Source organism: Peromyscus eremicus, chromosome 15 (assembly GCF_949786415.1).
Source record: "Peromyscus eremicus chromosome 15, PerEre_H2_v1, whole genome shotgun sequence".
Taxonomy (NCBI): Eukaryota; Metazoa; Chordata; class Mammalia; order Rodentia; family Cricetidae; genus Peromyscus; species Peromyscus eremicus.
The window spans coordinates 38305369-38326416 of NC_081431.1; the positions used below are offsets into that span (position 1 = coordinate 38305369).

Genomic DNA, 21048 nt, shown 5'->3' on the forward strand with positions numbered 1-21048 from the left:
TGAGATATATATCAGTGTCTGTATTTTATGGATAATAAAAATGAACTTTAGACTAAATAATATCACTGTTTAGAATTTGCATTTGGTTCTGCCTGGCTCTCCAGTTCCTGTTCTTGCCAGTGTGTCATTCTGCCCCTGCAAAAATCCTGTGGGAAAACCAGGTTCATGTTGCAAAGGAAAAAATATTGTCCCTAATAACATGTCCCACAGAAAATCCATTGCCATAGTGTCACTGATGGTGTTTGGAAAGAGAAATAGCTTTTCAACTTCTTGGCCCACTTCCTGTGAACTCTTCAAGTAATTCAACAGTAATAAAGACTTAGTTGGGGCTGGAGAGATGGCTCAGAGGTTAAGAGCACTGTTTGTTCTTCCAAAGGTCCTGAGTTCAATTCCCAGTAACCACATGGTGGCTCATGACCATCTGTAATGAGATCTGGCACCCTCTTCTGGCCTGCAGGGATATGTGCAGAGAGAACATTGTATACATAATAAATAAATAAATCTTAAAAAAAAAAAAGAAAAATAAAATAAAGACTTAGTCCCTGTCAGTCAATGTGAGTTCTGTGAGTAACTGAATGCATTGATTCTGTTCATTTTAGGACACTGCAGACCTTGCAGTGCTGCAGAAGTTAACAGAAAAATGGAAAAGGTTAGTGAACAAATATAAGCAGGATGTGGAACGCACGGAGGCTTCTACAAAGGACAGAGCGCAAACTGTGAAAACTGGGCTCCTCAAGTGGCAGGAGTTCTTCAAAAATAACGTGTGGGTCCGCAGGAATCTGGCTTTTTCTGACTTGGTTACATTATGTCTGGTAATGCGGCTAATGTCTTCACTAATTACTCTGAGTTTGGAGGGGAGGTAAGAACATCCATTACTGGGCCTTGAACACAGGTGCTTTCCAGTGCTGAACACCTATGCAGCCCTCCTGATCTCCGTGCCAAATTGCTGTTGCCTTCATAACGCCAACTCTTTGTCCCCCCACCCATTTTTAAAAAGATTTAATTGTATTTGTGTGTCTTTGTATGTGTGATGTGCATGTATGTGTGTGTGTCCCAGGAGGCCAGAAGAGGGCGTTGGATCCCTTTGGGTGACCCTGTCTTTCTGCCTTCTTTGAGATGGGATCTCTTTGCCTCATACAGGCCCAGGAGCTTCTGGATAGGCTCCTGTCTCTGTTTCCCACAGGCAAACTGGGATTATAGAGAGTTTTTGCTAATGCTTCTTCTTCCTATGTGGGCTCTGGAGACCCAGAGCTCACTAGGCTTGAGTGACAAGCGCTTCCCCCAGTGAGCATCTCCACAGCCCAGAGTAATCTGAAAGTGGAAGAGGCTAACAATAATGTAAGTTGAGGCTAGGTGACTAAATCATATGTACATAGACAAGGTTAGTGAGAATCTATACTTCGGGTGCAGACTGGACTAGATGATTTCTGCTCCCTTTGCACACATGACTCACCAATTGCCTGTGCTGCTAGTACTCATATTCTAGACAGAAAACAGAGAAGGGTGAGAGTTAACCTCCATGGTCTGTGTGACTGCATATGGAGTCACTTTGGAATCCCTTGGAGCATCTGGGAGTGAGTTCCTAGGAAGTTCAGCTGAGGACAGAAGACCTGTGCTATCCCATGAGTGCATTGTCACAGAGACACTGTTTCTATTGTGAATTTAATTTAGTAGTTTCCAGTTTTTCCAAACTCTTGAAGACTTCCCAATTAGAAGAGGTGAAAGTTCTGAAAGCCAAAGTTGATCCATCTCTGAGTGGCTTTGTGCAGCCCATGCAGCAGTGAGGGGACCCAGATGTCCTCCCCCTTGTTCTTTAGGAACTTCTTAAGAATGACTTCATCAGGGTAGCCACAATGGCTCTCGCCTGTAAGCCCTCATGAGGTGACGGTAAAAGATCGTGAGTTCAAGGCCAGCCTGGGCTACATAGTGAGACCCTGTTTTTATAAATATTCTTTAAGCAGTCACTTGTAGATCTTCATTGCTAAGCATACCTGCTTTTCTGATTTCTAATTTGAAATCTGAAACTTGGATTTTTCCTCATTTCTGTCTCTTTTTTCCATTACTAGCCAAATGCTTCAGCATGCTTTTCCTGACACTGGACTCTGTCACTGGTTTTCTGGATACTGTCCTGCCCTCCCCGTAGCGTGAATTCTAATTGTTCTTAATAAGAAAAACCCAGAGTCAGACATCAGGGTAAATGCTGAAAGATCAGTGAAGTAAAGGAGCAGCCAAAGTCACCTCTCACCTCCACGACTCCTCAGACCAAAAAGGGGTTGAGCTCCTGTCTCTGCCTGCCTTATATTCCTCTCTCGGCCCAGCCATATCACTTCCTATCTGTCTGTACAGACCTCCAGGCCTTTATGGCTAACTAATCACTAGCTCCACCCCTGATCTTCAGCCCAGCTTTATTTGTTAGAGCACAAAGGATCACCCCACTCCCCCATTTCTAGAGCTGCTTGACAACCTCCAAGTCAGCTCCAACACTTCCTCTTCTCTTCTTCCTGTCAGCAGCCGTTGGGGTTTTCAGCTTGCTTGTAATAAAATGATCTCCAAGCTTCAAAAAAGGGTTGTTATTGTTTAAAAAATCAAACAAATAATAAATAAAAATATAAAAGATTGAAAAAATAAAACAGCCTTCTTGTACACTTCAGAGAAATGAAAGGGAGCTTCTTGTAAGAGGTTGAGACTCCTGACCTGATGTTCTCTTAATTATCCATCATCAGGGAGATTCCTGACCTGATGTTCTCTTAATTTTCTATCCATCAGGCTTCCTGTCCACTCACATATTGTCTGGTGGGAATTCTTATGGACACCCTAGTCTTGGGTTCTCAAAATGAGAGCTCACCCTTTAAAGAGATGCCCTGAAGGCTTCAAGCCCCATCATTTGGTTAGTTAGAATCAGAATTTTTTTTTTTTTTTTTTTTTTTTTTTTTGGTTTTTTCGAGACAGGGTTTCTCTGTGTAGCTTTGCGCCTTTCCTGGAACTGGCTCAGTAGACCAGGCTGGCCTCGAACTCACAGAGATCCACCTGGCTCTGCCTCCCAAGTGCTGGGATTAAAGGCGTGGCCACCACCGCCCGGCAAGAATTTGTTGTTTCTCATTGTGAATTTGAAAAGGAATGCCAGTGAGGAGAGGGGCTGGGCCTGGAGGCTGTGCTGAAAGATGGCCGAGGTAACAGGTAATGTTGCTGTTCATGGGCGGACTTGTGGGTTTCTTTGTGTGCACCTTGTTCCGAGACCTCTCTCCTCTCTCTCCCTCTTCTTCCAGTGGAAAAGAGATTGTAAGCCCTAATAAGGGGAACCCGTTCGCTGCCGTCCTTCTTGACTTCAAGGAGTTTCAAAAGGTAAGACTTCCTCCAACAGTCTGCTGATAGTATCGCTGGTGGCAATGTGGGTGCTCCCACCCACAGCTGAGCACATTTCATCCTTTAAAATGGCACAGCAAGGTTTATGAATGACAAAAAATTTAAAAAGCCAGCAAAACCACTGGGGCCTTAAAAATATGCTTAGATATTTTTCAGTTTTGTTTCAGTTTGTGAGTTAAATGAAGTAAGGCTGTGTGGTAAGTGTGGTTCTGATTCTCAGTTGAGTTCCCAGAATAACATCATTTCTACCCCCCTTGTCTAGAGCTTTTGTGTAAAGAACAAAGTTGGACTTTTAAAATTAATTACACTTTTATAAATCATGGGAACATATACTAACATAAATTCCATTTTAACCATTTAAGTGTGTGTATAGGCTAGTGGCATGGAGCACATTCATACTGCCACATGGTCCAGCTTTCAAATGGAATTGCTACTCATTGAACAATAAGTCCCAGTGCTCAGTTTCCCTCAGCCCCTGACAAGCATTATTCTACTCTCTGTGATTTTGATGGTTCTAGCATTGTCCATTTATGAATGGCTTACTTATTTCCCTTAGTATATTGCCTTCAGAGATCATTCATGTTTCAGGATTAACTCTCTTTTTAAGGCCAAGCTGTATTGTATTGTGTATGTGCCATATATATTACATTTTCACACAATATTAGGATTTTTTTTAAGTTTCAAATTTTAAAAATGAATTTTATTAATTAAGTAACCATTATGAGGGCTAGAGATATGGCTCAGTGGTACTATACCACGGAGCCTAACACATGCAAGGCCCTGGTTCAAGCCTCAGCTACCCCCCACTACTATTATGCTATAGTAGTGGGACAAAGAAAATTGTATAATGATATTGAAATAATTTAAGAAGCAATATCAAATTCATGACCTAATGAAATCTCATACAGAGCCCAAGACATGCTCATGATAGAGGTTTTATGATCCCCATCTGACACATTCCCCAGTTGAAGCATAGGAAAACAGTTAACTGAGTCATCTGTCAATGGCAAATGGCAGAAGAAGAATGTGAGCCTGAGTATCTTTAACCCCCAAATCTTACAAGAAGAAATGTACAAACAATGACAATAACCCGTGACACCCCAGAATCGCTAGGAATCATGGAGGATGGAGGCTTGAGGCAGACTTCAATTAGTAATGTACCATTCTCCCCTCTGTTTCCCTTTCTAGATGCTGAATGAGGAGAAAGACAATTTTACAGGGGATTTTTTGTTGGCCAGATATGACGCTCTCAAAGTGATTAAACGCTTACAGGAAAACTGGACAGACATTGGGTTTGGGATATTTAGTCGCCATAAGAACATGGATGGGGTGTTACCCCCAGAGTACGAGTACATGGAGGAAATGCTAAAAACCATAGGCAGGCTCTACAAGGAGTACGAAATCAGGATAAACGGTGACAACGGTAAGCAAGCCAAATGAGATTTCTCGGCGTTGGAGAGAATCTTATCAGTAATTAGTGTTGAAGATCTTTAAAACCCAGAGTTAATTAGAAAGGAAAAGCTAAGATCTAAGTATAAGCTATAAAAGCCAAGCAGTAGAAAAGCATTGAGTATCATTTTGCTGAGATATAATTTAATATATAATATCATCCACCTGTCTAAAGTATGAATGCAACATACACAGGTGTGTGCATTCATCACGACAGTTGAGTCTGCAATATTCAGAACACTTCACTGGGAATCCTGAAATCTGCCTCCTCCAGTTCTTACTCCTAACCCCTCACCCCTACCCTATCCCTAAATCCACCTTCTATCCCCTACAGTTTCATTTGGGCTTTATTATGAATGAGAAATGTGTTTTGTGCCCTTTTATGGTTCTTTATGTAGTATCATGGTGTTTTTAAGGATCACCTATATTTACAGCATGTACCAATCTTTCTTTCATACCCTGCTCCCCCTGGCTGTCCAGATTGGCCCCGAACTCCTCTCTCTCTCTCTCTGTCTCTCTCTGTCTCTCTCTCTCTCTCTCTCTCTCTCTGTCTCTCTCTCTGTCTCTCTCTCTCTCTGTCTCTCTCTGTCTCTGTCTCTCTCTCTCTCTCTCTCTCTCTCTCTATCTATCTATCTCTATCTCTATCTCTCTCTTTTAAAGACATGACTTATCCTCAAACTTGCAGTCTCTCAGCCTCCCATGTGTGGGGGGTAGGGGGTGTGTTACCGTCTTTGCCACTGTGACTGGCCTGCCTTCATTTTTATGAGCAGATAAATTGTCGTGTGTATACCTGAGTTTGTGTATAGTTGCAGCTGTTGATAGGGACAACATCTGGGGTTGTCCCTCTTTTCTGCTTTCATTTCTCTTGGAGGGAAGTCCTGGCTGTTTGACAGCTCCACATTTAGCTTTCTGGAGACTGTCACACTGTTTCTGAGGTGGACACAGTTTATATCCTCAGGACAGTTGTGAGGCTCTGATGTTTCTGCTTCCTTGGCCATCTCTCCATGACAGTGGATGTGAAATACTGTTTCACTGTGGTCTTGATTTATATGCTCCTGATAATAAAGGATACCAAAATTTTTGTTTACTTTCTTTGGGAAAGTTCCTGTTTGGATTGTGTGTGTGTGTGTGTGCATGTGTGTGTCTTGTTTTTCTGAGGCAGGATTTGGCTGTCCTAGAACAAGCTCTGTAGACTAGGCTGGCCTCAAACTCACAGAGATCCTCCTGCTGAGGCATGTGCCACCACCTCCCGGTAATGTGTGTGCCTTATTTTCCTTAGTGCAATGTCCTTACAGTTCATTCATGCTGCAGAGTGCACTGGGACTTTCTTCCAAAGACTGAATAACATTTAGGGAATGGAGTTGCTCCTTTTCACTCCACTCACTCCCTTAAAGAAAGACATCAAGGTTGCCCCAAGGTCACCTGGCTATTGCGAACAGTACTACTACTAACATGAATATGCAAATATTTTTGGTTTTGTTTTTAGTATATACCTAGATATGTGATTGTTTGCTTGGATTACACGCAGTTCCATTTTTTACTTGAAGAAGTTACTTGCCATATTACACTAGTTCACATCCCTATCAACAGTGTCCAAGGCTCCACCACACCACACTCTTGTTAATACTAGCCATTTTCTGTCTTTTTAATAGTAGCTGTCCTGTACTGGTTAGTTTTTTTGTCATCCCGACACAGCTGTAGTCATCTGGGAAGAGGGAGACTCAGTTGAGGAACTGTCTCCATCAGATTGGGCTGTGAGCATGTCCGTGGGGGGCTTCTTCTTCTTCCTCTTCTTCCTCCTCGTCGTCGTCTTCTTCTTCTTCTTCTTCTTCTTCTTCTTCTTCTTCTTCTTCTTCTTCCTCCTCCTCCTCCTCCTCCTCCTCCTCCTCCTCCTCCTTCTCCTTCTTCCTCCTCCTTCTTCTTTTTCTTCTTCCTCTTCCTTCTCCTCCTCCTTCTCCCCACCTCCTTCTCTCCTTCTTTTCTTTTTCTCCTTCTTTCTCCTCGTCCTCCTCCTTATCCCTACCTCCTTCTCTCCTTCTTTTCTTTTTCTCCTTCTTTCTCTTCCTCCTTCTCCTTCTTTTTTTGGAGACAAGATCTCTTTATTTTGTAGGCTTGGCTGACCTGGAAATTGCTGTGTAGAACAGCTGGCCTCAAATTTAGAGATCTGCCTGCTGAGATAAAAGGTGTGCACCACCATGTCCAGTGGTTGTCATTTCTTCATGGCTTTAGTCTAAGACTAAACAGTGAGCAGCCTTTCCCCTTTGTGGATTTGGAGAAAGACCTTTTTCTTGTCATATGGCACCTCCTTTACTTGTGTCTCTTTTTCTGTTTCCCTCTTTAGTTTTTCCTACAGTCATGGGTTGCTACACATTTCTGTCAGTTGTTTTGTTGTTTTTTTGGTTGTTTGTTTTTCAAGATAGGGTCTCATTATGTAGTCCTGGTTGGCCTGGACTGGTTTGCCATGTAAATGAGGGCGGCCTCGAACTCTGAGAGTTCCATCTGCTTCTGCCTCCCTAGTGTGGAGACTAAAAGTGTGTGCTGCCACATTCTGCTTTTTCCTCTTAGTTTAAAGGTCATCTGTCTGTGTACAGGAAACAGCCTGGGAGCAGCCTTCTTTCAGGGTTTTCTCTAACCCACGTCAGACATCTACTGAGTTCTTTATTTCAATTACTACCCTTTACAGTCCTTGGATTTATAAACTTTTTTGTTTTGATTTGGTTTTGGTTTTTTGAGACAGGGTTTCTCTGTGTAGTTCTGGTGCCTGTCCTGGAACTCACTCTGTAGACCAGGCTGACCTCGAACTCACAGAGATCTGCCTGCCTATGCCTCCCGAGTGCTGGGATTAAAGGCGTGCGCCACCACCGCCCCGGCGGATTTATAAACTTTTAGAGCTTCTAGTCCAATACCAAAATTTTCTATTTTGTCATTTAATAATTTCAGTCTTTGTTTTTTTCCAGTGCTAAGGATCAAGCAAAAAGTTGTATGTTCTAGACAAGTGCTCTACTATCAATTCTCATCCCTGGCCTTAACAACTTCTAAAATTTAATAATTATTAAAATGTAAAGCTATGATAATTGGGCCACATTTGGTTCTCCTTTAGGTCTCTCAGAATCATTCTGTTTTGTCATAGTTCTGAGCCAATTCTTTTATGAGCCATATTCTGATTGAATATTGACACTATCTGTACAGTTCTAGAGATGATCTGAGACTCTGGTACCAATTTTAAATTGCCCTTGAGTGTTACAGCATCTCCTCCCATTTAGGGCTAGAGCAGATCACCTTAATTTAAGTGGAGCCTGAGTTGAAATGAAGTATGTCTCTAGGCGTTTTGAGGTCTCACCTAGCCCTTCCACCGTTATCTGTAAGGTGTGGTGGTTTAGGGGTCCAGACCATCTCCTTCTTAGTGGATTCTGAGTCTAATTTATCCCCACTCCTCTGAAAGGAGATACTGGAAATCCATTCTTCCAAACCCATGGAGATGCTAAAAGTTTACCAATGCATTTTTACTATGTTGTGTATTCTTTTGGAATCCTTCCCGGTAAAGAATTCTGGTTACCTTGATCCATGGATAGCACCATTGTTCCACATAAAACAACAGGAAGAAACACCAGCCTAATTTTCTGTAGCAACAATAATACAATTTTAAATAAAATGGCAATACCTAGAAGAGTACATAGTGAGCAAGGAAAAAAATGAGGTTATATAGGGTTTAAAATTAAGAAATCAAAATGATGGACAATTCTCAAGTCAGTTTGAACATCTCTGTTTACTTATTGATGCACTGGTAAATACAGTGGTAAGTTTCCACCAAAGACAGTATAAACAGCTGGCTTGTAGTTATTTCTCTATGAAACTCTAAGAAGGTAGGATCTTCATTTCGTGTTTTAAAACTGAGATGAGACAGAGAAGGTATTTTTCTGTGACCTCCCAGTGAAGTAGTCCACTGGGTTAACAGTGGGATCCAGGCTCTGTTCTCCAGGGGCTTTTGGGGTATAGTGGTTGCCGTGGCTATAAACTGTAGACTTCATGAAGACCCGGTCAGGGACCCAGGAAGTGGCTTCAGACCCATGTCTACTCTCACCTTTCATTAACTATCCCAGGGAGAAGCACTCTTCAGAGAGTGTCATTAAATTAATGCCATTTACAGAAAACAGTCGCTGGTAATTTCTGGATTTAAGGCATTTGATTCTCCATGGAGAAAACAAGAAAATTAGAATGCACCAAAAGATGTATCCCACTGCTTCAGAAGCATTCACTGCAGAGTGTTTACTTACTGTGTGTTTAGGAATTGATGGGTTCTAGTAGGCCTGAGCATGGCAAACACAGCTCTGCCAGGCCTTTCCCTTCTCCCCCATTCCCTCTGCCTCATTAAAAACCATTAGATCACATTCCTAAAGCTAGCCACCACGGTCCATATTCCCTTATTTGGCCACTTCCTCTTCCTGAGGCTGACCACCAAGGTCTAGCTATCAAAGTATTGAAGTCCAGCGATCAAAAGCCCCCTTTGGCTACCTAATTAACATGACCAATTAAAACAAACCAACTCCTCCTAACATGGGGTTTCCCATTTTACCTTATAAATTACTGTTTGCCCATGGGCCACATCTCTCTCCTCTCTATCCAGAGGCAGTCCTTTGTCTCTCAGGACAAATACCCCTTCCCTCTCCCTTATTCTCTTCCCCTTCTCCCTCATCCTCTATCTCCTGTCTTGGTCTCTTATTCTCTGCCCTTCGTCCCTCTGGGGCAAATAAATCTCCTTTGTGCTGAGAACTTAGTCTTGGGATGTTTTGTGCCAATTCCAGCCCTTTCAGAAATGAGTCTTTCAAGGTTCTCTGGTAGATGATAGGCAAAAGGAGGTCTGTCCTTGCCCAGATTTTATAATCTAGTATTGAAACAATGATATCACAAATAGTTTGTTAATGTTTTCCCCCCTACTTTTCTAGGTATCTCCAAAGTTCTTCCAAACTTGATTACTTCTCTGGACATATGTTTTTTCAAGTTAGAAAACTTCCTAGAGTCTACTAGTATGCCCCCTGAAGACTGGGATGAACTTGATGAAAAAATCAATGAAATGAAGTATCAGTTGGACACATTGTTAAACATTATTGGTACCGTTCCACAATACCTGGACATGGAGTCTGGCGCGTAAGTTCCCAGGCTCTTCTTTTCAGGGAGGATGTTTCTAAAGTCCTAATACAATAACTCAGTTGTTTCAGTGTATTTATAGATATGGCCAACTGTGGTGGATTTTAAAACCTTTTTCCATTCTTCTAAGAAAGAAACTGTGCATGTTATGATGAAATAAGATTTCTGTTACTGTCACAAAATACCAGTGGCTGGACTCTTTATTCAGTAAAGAGGCTTATTTTTAGTTATAGTTTGCAAGCTGAAAGTCTAAATAGCATGGTGCTGACTCTGTTGAGGGCTCCTAACAAATGACATCATGGCAGGAATGCAGGAGGGAGGGAGTCACATGGCAAGTCAGAGGGATCTAGCTCATTCTTTCCCAGCAACTTCTTAGGAAGGACCTGAGAGTACCCCCAGTGACCTAATTACCTCCTAGTAGGCCACAACCCCTTAAAAGTGTCATGACCATGCAAAAAGCCTAGCTTTCCAAAACACGAACCCTTGGGGAAAAAAACACAAGCAAGCCACATAACTCATCCAGCCTGTACCCCTCCCCCACCTACAGTCCTAATCAACCACTAATGCGCTTTCCATCTCTCTGCATTCTTCCATTATAAACAGTTCATAGGAAAGGAATGCAAAAATAATCACTATTAAATGTAGGCCCACTATCAAAATACAGTGTTATTAAAAGAAAAATCATCTTGTAAGTGCCAATCACTTTAGGAGGAGGTATTAATAGTATTGTGTGCATTGATTAGTATTAGTTACTATATTTGGGAGTGGGAAGGAAAATGAAAAGAAAAAAAGAAAGAAAGAAAAGAAAACCTCCTCAGGGTATGACTAGTAGCTAGTATGGGAGAGACAGAGAAAGGGTAGAGAAAGAAGACATGAAGGGGAGAACTATAGGGGCAGAAGAGGGGGATGAGGCCATTTTGGCTGAGGGTTGGTTGACCAGAAAGATAAGGAAGTACAATGAGGTAAGGCTATTCCCAGCTCTCAGAAATCTGAGACACAAGGGTGCTACAGACTGGGCAGCCTGTGTTCTCTGAGAGAGGAAAATAAAGAATGGTAAAGGGTGTCTTAGTCACTGTTCTATTGCTGTGAAGAGACACCATGACTAAGGCACTCTTATAAAAGGGAGCATTAATTGGGGCTGGCTTGCAGTTTCAGAGGTTTAGTCCATTATCATCATGGTGTGGAGCCTGGTGGGCTGGCAAGGTGTTGGAGTAGTGGAGAGCTAATTCCTGATCCATAGGCAGGGACAGAGACACTGGGTTTGGCATGGGCCCTTGAAACCTCAATCCCCAGGCCCAGTGACACGCTTCCTCCAACAAGGCCACACCTCCTAATCCTTTCACTCCTGGGTGACTAAGCATTCAAATATATGAGCCTGTGGGCAACCATTCTTACTCAAATGCCACAGTGGGATCAAGAACTAGGAAGGGCAGAGTCGGCTAGCTTAACTGACACCGTGTCTTAACTGAGGAGGGGATAATTGTGAAGCAGAGAGGGCTGGGTGAGAGCACACTGAAAGCAGGCTGGCCTGCTGGCGGTCTGCAGGGTTCAGTTTCCCGTCTGAGCCTCATGGTCGTCCTTCCCAGGCTCCCAGACGCCTGTTGCATCTCGGAACGGTCCTTTTCTCACCTGGGTTCTTTCCTTTGGGAGATAAGATTACAGATTTAGTCTGGTCAGTGAGCGGCTTCTGGGATGTCCTTTGGAGACCTGTTGCAAGTGCCCCACCCTTGTGGGATCATTCTGTCCTCAGGCATCCTTATTCTAACCTGGGTTGAAATCCCCCTTGCAGGCTCTGGCTGAGTTCCCGCCTTGCCAATTACCAATCCAAAGAAAGACTTTTCTCCACCCAGCAGTGTCTTGCTGAATTTCCAGAGAGGGTAGTTCAGAGAGGGTCCCAGGCTGCTGGATGCCAGCTCAGCCGAGGGCTTTGTGAGATGGCATTCCACAGCTGTACCAGCCCTACAAAACCCTGGCATCTCCTGCAGGCACCCTTCATGCATCCCCTGTCTGAATTCTCTTTCCTGTCCTCCAGAGTGCCCAGTGCTGGGAGCACGTGCAGATTTTCTGAGCTTACATTGAGCCGTGTCTCCCACATCTGGGTTAGCACTCCTCACTGAGAGCCAATCCCTCCAGGACAGATTCTGGTATTTCTCTCCTGCTCTGTAAAGTTCTCAACTTCACCTTGCTACTAAATCTAGAAATGTGCAGGCATCAGCTACTTTGTCTAGTGACGATTCAACACCTTTCTCCAGTGTTTTCCCCGAAGGGTCTGGCAGACCCAGCCTGCAGAGCTGAACCTCAAAGACTCTACTACCTCTTTCAGAAATGATTTTATTTGATTTTATGTATATGGGAGCTTTGCTGGCATGTATATCTGTGTGCCTGGTGACTACAGAGGTCAGAGAAATGGATCAGCCCCCAGGAACTGGAGTTGCTGACGGTTGTGAGCCATCATGTGGGTGTTGGGAATTGAACCTGGGTCCCCTGGTTGAGCAGCAAGTAAGGACAGAGCCATCTCTCAAGCCCCAGCTTCTACTGCCTTTGAACGTTTCTGCATGGAGAACTGGCTTTTGACACAGTGACCACTGAGGGACACATTCAAACCACATCAGAACTACAGCCATGTCCCTATCCTTTGTTTTCAAAAGTCAACACCATCCCTTCTCTCATTTCTGAATGTGATCATTGGACCTCGCCTCTGCTTTTCTTGGTAACTGCAGCTAAACACTTATTGTGTTAGTTAGTTTTATGTCAACTTGACACAAACTAGAGTCATTTTGGAAGAGGGACTCTCAATTGAGAAAATGCCTCCATAAGATTGGCCTGTAGCAAGTCTGTAGAATACATTTTCTTGATTAATGACTGACGTGGTTGGCCGAGGGAAACAAGCCAGTGGTCTCTGCTTCAGTTCCTGCCTCCAGATTCTTGCCGTGAATTCCTGCCCTGACTTCCCTGGGTGATGAACTACAACTGAAAGCTGAAATAAACTCTCCTCCTCAAGTTGCTTTTGGACATGATGTTTTATTACAGCAATAGAAAGCCCGGCTAACCCATCCTTTTCAAGGAACTACCTTTCGGTTTAATTGATTTTCACTTTGCTGTATCTGTTTATGGATCTCTGTGTTTATTCTGCCTGGAGACTGCTGAACCTTGTGTGTTAATTATTATTTTTCCATAAATTTGGGTCGTTTTCAGCCATTGTTTCTTTGAATTTCTTTTCTTTCTTATCATTTCTGGAAGCTTTCAATAGTTCAGTTTTTCAAAGTTAACTCTCATTATTTCAGTTGGGAAGTGGGCCGTGCTGACCCTGCACACTGTCATGCTGGCAGCCAATCACTGAGAGAATTTTAAAATGAATTAGCATTACACAAGAAGGTCCTCCTAGCCTAGGAGTGAACAGCATGCTGTTGACAATGGAGAGAGAATATTGCAGGTAGACTGTACACTGTTCCAAGTGCATCATGCTAGTTGACACCTGTCTAGGAGTTAGGAAGGCTATCTTAACCTAACTAACTTATCGGTAGCTCAAGGCTTTGAATCACTTTTGTCTAAATTCTCACAAAACTTTCTCAACACCCACACTTACTATGTCCTGCTTTTGTCTCATTGACGGTGACTTGTATATTCTCAAGTCTCTTGTGTTTGTCTTGCCTGCTCTTTCCTGCAGGACACTCCAAAGTCATATATTTGACATGATTCAACAATGGCTTTTGAAGATAGGCAATGAAATCACCAATGGTAACATTGAACTTCTTCGACACGTATGTATTTGTGTGGCTTTGCGGGATTCTACTTTGCTTTGTTTGGGGGGTGATTTTCTTCAGGGAAAAACAGGGCCCCAGTGAAGCAGGCACTGGGAAGTGCAAACTGGAAGCTTATATAGTAATTATTCAAATGATTTTCAATGGAGAATGAAAAAGTTTATCAGAGGGGCCATCACATGATAGGACGCGATATTTGTCTGTGACAGGAGAACATTCTAGCACTGTTAGTATCTCATGGCATTGCTATAGCAACCCTCTTCAAAAAATGCTCGATTTACCATTAGGAATTTAGATCCATGGAATCCTATTTGTTTTCTTTTGTAATCTAGAATCCATCCCTTGTTCTAGGAGCATTTGGAAATGTCCTATGTCCTTCTTTACTAACATTGCGATATTGTAGTTAGTCCATGTAGGGAGGGGAGAGACTGGAATGGCCTCTGGGAACTATGTGCATGGGCATTTGAAAGTGGAAGCGCCTGGTCTCTTGTCCATCAGCTCTCCATCCTGCTTCCTGATCCGTTTTCCCACCTCCAGTTTCCACTGTTTCCCCCTTGCGCCTTTGTTCCATTGGCTCTGTGCTATTGGCCGGACTCCAACATTGGTGTGTCAACTTTTTCAAAGTTTTCTTTTTTGTCAGTGTGTGTGGTGTGTGTGCCTGTGTGTATGCATGTTCGCAAGCATATGTATGAGCATGTGTGTAGAGACCACAGGGTGATGGTGGATGTCTTCCTTAGTCTCTGTTTGCTGAGGAGTATTCTCTCACAGAACCAGGGGCTCAAGGATTCAGTCACTAGCTCAGCTAGTCAGCTAAGCAGCTTGCCCTAGGGATCCCATTTCCACCTTGTGAGCCCTGGGGCACAGGCAGGCCACCATGTACGCAGGTTTTACCCGGGTTTTGAACTCTGGACTTCAGGTTTGTGCAGGAAGTCCTTTATTCTGTCATTCTCTTAGCAAGAAAAATTGGCGGAAAAAGTTATTTCTAACTTGTGACTAATTTGCACATCAGAATTATTAAAATGTTTTCTGTTATAAAAGCATATACAAAACTCAAAAGAGATCTCTGAAAAACTCAGTATTTTAAAATAATTTTGAGATGGTTCAAAACACTGATGTGATTGGACCTTCCACCAGCCCTGCAGGTGCAGTTCACGATAAGCCTCTGGGGATCGCTCCAAAGCTTACTTTACTTTGATGTTTTTTTTTCTTTCTGAAACCATGGCTCACAAAGAGACACAAATCTGAAGGGAAGCTCACTCATCATTAGCTGTATTTGTTACACGATGACACTTGTTTCTGAATTGTCTATGAATTATGCAGTGGTTCTTTACCATCTGCCACAGTGTCCATTAGCTGATCTTGCAAACAGTATCCAGACAGAGTAGCATTTCTGTATTTTCTGAAATCTTAGTTCATTGAATCATTTTTTAGTCATAAGATTTTATAACAGATTAAAAAATTACTTTCAGGCTGTTATGTGAAGAAGTAATTCAGAGGGGTGTGGTGGCACACACCTGTAATCCCAGCCCTGGGGGAGCCCAGGCAGGAAGATTATCATCATCAGTTCAAAGCCAACCTGTGCTACATAGTGGGTTCCAGGAAAGCCTGGGCTACACACACACACACACACACACACACACACACACACACACACACAAATAAATAAGTAAGGTTGGTTTGTTGGTCTATGATCATTTTCAGCAACCAATTCACACTGAGATGGAGCTGCGAACAGCTGTGGATTAGCAAAACAACCTGTCTTTAGCATATTTCAGTTACTCACTATTACATACTCATACACACACACACACACACACACACACACACACACACACACACAGAGTTTTGTTTTTCCATGCTGGGAACTAAACCAGGACCTTGTATGTACCAGACCATGCTCTAACCACTGAGCTATACACCAAACTTTCACTTATATTCTGAAGGGACAAATTACGTATCCTTTTAAAAATGAGTTAATTAGCCGGGTGGTGGTGGCGGTGGCGGCGGCGCCGCACGCCTTTAATCCCAGCACTTGGGAGGCAGAGGCAGGCGGATCTCTGTGAGTTCTGGCCACCCTGGGCTACCAAGTGAGTTCCAGGAAAGGCACAAAACTACACAGAGAAACCCTGTCTTGAAAAACAAAACAAACAAACAAACAAAAAATGAGTTAATTAACTACTATTATTTTTGAGATGAGGTCTTGTTACATAGAGCAGGCTGGCCTTGACTTTATTGTGTAGCCCAGTCTGGCCTCTAGCTCCTGATTCTCCTTGTCCTATAATCTTCAGAGTGTTGCTATTTCAGGCCTGTCCCGGCCATCCTGCTGTATTTATTTACTTATTTTTAAATATCAGCTAAGAAGTCACTGAGTAGCCTCTTTTTCTCGAAGAGACTAGTGTAACTGCAGCAAGTCGGTATTGTAGTTGATTTTTTTTTTTAAATATATGGAGATTTATTCTCACTTATGAATGCCCGGCTTTAGCATGGCTTGTTTCTAGCCAGCTTTTCAACTTAAATTATCCAGTTCCTCTTCTTCTACATTTTGCCTCTGGGCTTTTTACCTTTCTCTATTCTATATACCTTTCTTTCCTTCTTACTCGGTGGCTAGCTGTGTGGCTGTGTGGCTGGCCCCTGGCATCCTCCTCTCCTCCTTTTCTCACTCCTCCTCCTCTTCTTTCAAACCTAGATTTCTCCTCCTGTTTATTCTCTCTGCCTACTAGCCCTGCCTGTCCCTCTCACCTGCCTTGCTATGGGCCATTCAGCTCTTTATTAGATCATCAGGTGTCTTAGAAAAGCAAAATAACACAGCAACACATCTTTGCATCATTAAACAAATATTGCACAGCATAAACGAATATAACACTTCTTAAACCAATATTCTACAACACAGATCATAAAAGAGAAACAAACACTCCTTGGTGACCTCTGTCTTGAGAGCTCTGAATCAGAATCCCAGCCAATCTGTTTAATATAACAATGATAATGTTCATTTTCTATTTGTTAAAAATCATGGAAATAAGTGATAATCTTTTTATTTTTTTTGTTTTAATTTTAAATTCACCTGACTAATTGCATGACCTTGATTCTGCCATTTAATTTCTATCATATAACTTGGAAATGAAGATAATAGTATCCATTTATGTTGATTTCATAGGGAGATTCAAAGATGGATTGATGTTTTAGGTAAGCAAAAAATAGGCCATTTCAGTGGCAGTATCACCCAGACCACTGGAATGGGACAGAGCTATTAGGAATGCATTTACCTCTGAGCAGGTGGAAAGGGAGTAAGAGAGGTGGCAGCCTTTTTAACTCTTCCTCGGGCAAGATTACATTTTGTTCCGATGCATTCAATTAAGTATGAAATACACATTAACCGACATTGCTTTGGGTAGTTCACAACCCTTTCTTCTGACTGAGAGGCAGGAAGCTGGGTAGACCACCACATTTTATTTATTTACTTTTTATCCATTCAACAAGCATGGAGTAGCTACTCCCTGCTAAAGACTCTATGTGGTATGAAGGAATAAACACAATGGTTTATGCCTTAAAGAGACATCCAGGCAAATTGAGTAGCTAGAGGTGTAAGTGAACAGTAGTAGAGTATTTAGAAAGTGCTATAACATCCCAGGAAAGGGAACAACCTAAAGCCAGTGGAAACTAAAATCCTAGAAGCTGGGGAGATGGCTCAGTGGTTAAGAGAGCTTGCTGCTCTTGCAGAGGATCAGAGATTGATTCCCAGCACCCACATTGGTCAGCTCACAATGGCCTATAACTCCAAATAGGGGGGTCCAAAATGGCTTCTGGACTCCAAGGGCACCTCACCACCTCCATGCATATCCACGTACACACACATATAAAACAATAAATCTTTAAAAAGTAGAGTCCAGACAGGTGATGTGGAAGCCTAGAGACAATTGGGAGCTTGGTAATCCAAGCAAGGGAGCTGGGTATTTGAGGACACTGTGTTGCCTTGGCTGTGCCCCTTAGAAAGGCAAGAAGGCAGTTGGGGTCAGTATAACTAAGTAGCCAGTGTCGGTTCAAATGTCAGGAGTCTGATCCTGACTGGTTTATTTTAGGCATATTTAAGCACAGCACAATTTGATGAAAACTTTTCTGGTGGTAATTAACTCAGTCCTGTGTGCCAATAAAGCATACATAAATCTTTTTGAGGAACAAAGTCAGCTAAATAAAAGTCAGATGTGACTATATCAAAACTCTTTGTAAAGTACATGTGACACCTTCCATAAAGATAGGTTCTATAGATGAACTGACATAAACAAGCTCATGATGAGGGTTTGGGGAAGGGTCCAGTGTGGTCTCTGATCACTCAGATAGCACAAAGATCCTCGGGCTAGAATGCAGGTCTGCTCCCAGCCTTCTGGGTGGATGACAGGTACTGAATTCCTTCCCTTGGAGGAACAGCCCCATGCGCTAACATTCTAGGTTCCTCCAGTGCTTCTGTGAACACAAGGACCTCTGTGCCTCCTACACATCAATATTCATATTCCTATTTCATTCTGTCTTTCCACGTAACCATCAACAGCAAACTTTAAAAAGATACGATGTCATCAAAAGCGATATATGCATCTGATGAGGAAGCTGTGGGCTGCCACGTTCATGCTGTGTATAGCACATATCCTAATCACTGCTTCCTTCCATTAAAGATCTTGTGGGGGTCCTTCTGAGTTATTTGTAGAGCACTAGGGTGCCTTGGGCACAATTTGGAAACTTGAACTTTAGTGACTTAACACCCTTAGTCAAGCTGAAGAAGCAAAAACCAGTTTAACACAAGATAGTGAGACAATAAGATTATAGTAACTAAGTAATTGTCTGATTTCTTTAAGATTTATGGGTTGCTGCCGGGCGGTGGTGGCGCACGCCTTTAATCCCAGCACTCGGGAGGCAGAGCCAGGCGGATCTCTGTGAGTTCGAGGCCAGCCTGGGCTACCAAGTGAGTCCCAGGAAAGGCGCAAAGCTACACAGAGAAACCTTGTCTCGAAAAACCAAAAAAAAATAAAAAAATAAAAAAAGATTTATGGGTTGCTGAAAGTTTGACGTGGGTATGATCATTCCTTTTTTTTTTCTTCTTTCCATGTGTACATGAGTGGTGTGTGTGTCTGTGTGTGTGTTTCATGCATATGTGTGTGCAGATGCATGTGAGCATGTGTGTGAAGGCCTCAGTGGCTCTTCTACCTTATTCCTTGAGGCAAGGTCTCACCCAAATTCAGAAGAGACCTATATGGCTAGTCTTGCTAGCCAGCTTGCTCTGGGGATCCCTTCTCTGCCTTCCAGGTCTGGGATTACAGGTATGCAGGCATGCCCATCCAGCGTTTATTTGAACTCTCTTGCCTACAAGCTGTAAAGACTGAGTTATCTTCCCGAGCCCCCTCCTTGCTTCTATTATTTAAATGGGATGTAGCTTTTATTGTTTTAAAATGGTTGTTTGGATTGTGATCATTTTAACAGATGGATGAATTGCATATAGCCATGATCAAGTGGATGGTCAACTTGCTGACCATAATGCTTCCTGACTATACTAACCAAGAGACTCTCCCAAAGCTGGAGGAGGAAGAAGTAGAGGCCCAGGAGCAACGCGAAGTGGGAATCGCAGAACTAGAGTTGAATGCCATCTCACTGGCCAAGAAGTTGGCACAATACTCCAGCTACTTGCACAGGTGACAACTGCTGTTCCTGTGTTGCTGTCCACTTGAAGGTTAATGCGTGGCAGGTAGAACACGTAGCGAAGTAACAATTGGCGTTAGTTTAAGACCTTGAAAGGAATACTAGACTGAGGCAGGAGGGTTGTGAGTTCAAGGCTGGGCTGGCTCTGTAATGAAGTTCTGTCTCAGAAAAAGAAAGAAATCTTAGTTCAGGTTTCCAGCTTGCTTCAACACTGTGCCCGGTGGCACTGCAGGTTCCTTTTGGGAAGCATATTGGCAAAGGGAGGCTAGGAAGTGTGTTCCGTACACCCGAGCATCTGTTTCTAAAAAGGACTGGCTTACTTGCATAAATGTCTTTCACCTTTATATGTACTGGGAAGCATTTAAGATGCTTGTAGTCTTGGGGCTTGGAAGATGCCTCCGTGGGTAAAGTGTTTGCCATGTAAGCATGAGTACCTGGGGTCTATCACCAGCACCCTCATAAAAGACAAGCATTGTGTCTGTCCCTAGTGCTGGGCATGGGAAAGGCAGAGATGGGCAGATCCCTGGAATCTGCTGGCCAGTCAGTCTAGTCAAAACAGTTTAGCAAGCCTCTCTCTCCTCTCTCTCTCTCTCTCTCTCTCTCTCTCTCTCTCTCTCTCTCTCTCTCTCTCTCTCATACACACACACACACACACACACACACACACACACACACACACACACCACAGAGAAAGAGAGAGAGAGGAGGAGGGAGTGAATGAGGGGGGAGGGAGAGAAAACAAAATAAAACAAGATGCTTCCAATTCCATGAAAAATTGAATATATAACTTTTGTGTTTCACTAAATACTAACCAATTATCTTTTATAAAACTGAAAAGTAAAAACAACAACAACAAAAAAGCAAAATACCTGAGCTGGGTGTGGTGGCTCACACCTTTAATCCCATTACCCAGGAGGCAGAGCCAGGCAGATTTCTTGTCTAATAGTGAGTTCTAGGACAGCTAGGGCTACATGGAGAGACCTTTTCTTAAAAACAAAACAGAACAAAACAAACAAACAAACAAACAACAACAACAAAAGAAACCAACCACCACCACCAACAAAACCAAAGACAACAAAAAAAAATATGGATTTGGTGGCACATGCTTTTATCCCAGCATTTAGGAGACAGAAGCAGGAGGATCAGGAGTTCAAGGCCAGCCTTAGCTACATAGTTAAGTCTGAGATTGGTTTGGGCTACCTGAGATACCGTTTCAAAAAGAAAAAAATTAGAAAGAAGATTCACAAAGTTTGAAGATTCAAATCAAGTAAAGATGAGACATGAAAATCATAACCTGAATTAAATTGAGAGCTGCCTGTGGTTACTTTTAGTTTTGGAAGTAGCTCATACAATTGGCGCACTGACAAACTGAATCTGTCCTTTATTTCAATTCAAGTTAGGTAATTAATTTATAAAGAGAAAAGTTTTGTCTTGGCTTACAGTTTGAAATGTCCCAGTCCATGACCTCTTGACCCCAGTGCTTTGGGCCTGAAGCCAGGCAGGAGTCTGTGCGAGAACAGCCTCCTCATTTCAAGGCAAGGCAGCAAAAGGGGAAGACAGGGATAACACAGTCCACCCCATGGGCACACCTCCAATGGGCTCACCTCCTGCAGCCTCCACTACCTCCCACTAGTGCCATCTCGGGAGG

The 21048-nt window shown here is 42.9% G+C and overlaps 1 protein-coding gene across 6 annotated transcripts in view; it reads left to right on the forward strand.

Moving 5' to 3' along the window:
- Axdnd1 (axonemal dynein light chain domain containing 1) overlaps positions 1–21048 on the forward strand; it is a 75686-nt gene that overhangs the window by 32141 nt on the left and 22497 nt on the right. For 5 of the 6 annotated variants that reach the window (XM_059281242.1, XM_059281241.1, XM_059281245.1 and 2 more), the window contains 6 exons: positions 600–763; positions 3267–3342; positions 4552–4786; positions 9756–9957; positions 13625–13718; positions 19185–19393. In XM_059281242.1, coding sequence (XP_059137225.1) covers positions 600–763; positions 3267–3342; positions 4552–4786; positions 9756–9957; positions 13625–13718; positions 19185–19393 — 980 coding nt within the window. The remainder of the gene's footprint in view (positions 1–599; positions 764–3266; positions 3343–4551; positions 4787–9755; positions 9958–13624; positions 13719–19184; positions 19394–21048) is intronic. The other variant, XM_059281244.1, reaches the window with a different exon arrangement.